Here is a 684-nt window from a genome sequence, read left to right on the forward strand (position 1 = left end):
TGTGTGTTGGTGTATGTGTTTGTGTGCGGGTGTGTTAACACGTGCGTGTGTGTTGGTGTGTTTTGGTGTGTGTGGGTGTGTTAACACGTGCGAGTGTATGGGTGTGTTGACACGTGCGTGTGTGTTGGTGTGTGTGTGTGTGTTGGTGTGTGTTGGTGTGTGTGTGTGTGTTAACGCATGCGTGTGTGTTGGTGTGTGTTGGTGTGTGTGTGTGTGTTAACACGTGCGTGTGTGTTGGTGTGTGTTGGTGTGTAGGGATGTGTTAACACGTGCTTGTGTGCTGGTGTGTGTGTGAGTGTGTTAACACGTGCCTGTGTGTTGGTGTGTGTGTGTGTGTTAACACGTGCCTGTGTGTTGGTGTGTGTTGGTGTGTGTGCGTGTGTTAACACGTGCCTGGGTGTTGGTGTGTGTGCGTGTGTTGACACGTGCGGCTGTGTTGATGCTTGTATACGCCTGTACATGCTCCCTCCACATACCCTTCCACGTGTATGTCTCGGCTGCACCGCTTTAATGACATCTGCGGAAGTGCTAGTCCATATAGTCTTCTTGAGTCCATGTTCTATGTGCACCTGTGCCATGCTCGCATAGGTTACCATTTGTCCTCTCCTGAGTGTAGGTTCTATGTGCACCTGTACCATGCTCGCACAGGTTACCATTTGTCCTTTCCTGAGTCCATGTTCTATG

The 684-nt window shown here is 50.3% G+C and overlaps 1 protein-coding gene across 1 annotated transcript; it reads right to left on the minus strand.

The window, feature by feature from the left end:
• Window positions 1-476: 476 nt before the first annotated feature.
• SARC_17977 (hypothetical protein) lies at window positions 477-638 on the minus strand (the record flags this gene model as incomplete). Its single annotated transcript, XM_014287939.1, has 1 exon — window positions 477-638. A coding segment is annotated over one exon (162 nt), but the record flags the coding sequence as incomplete, so codon positions are not given.
• Between the last annotated feature and the right edge of the window lie 46 nt (window positions 639-684).

Source organism: Sphaeroforma arctica (genome assembly GCF_001186125.1).
Source record: "Sphaeroforma arctica JP610 unplaced genomic scaffold supercont1.13063, whole genome shotgun sequence".
NCBI lineage: Eukaryota > Ichthyosporea > Ichthyophonida > Sphaeroforma > Sphaeroforma arctica.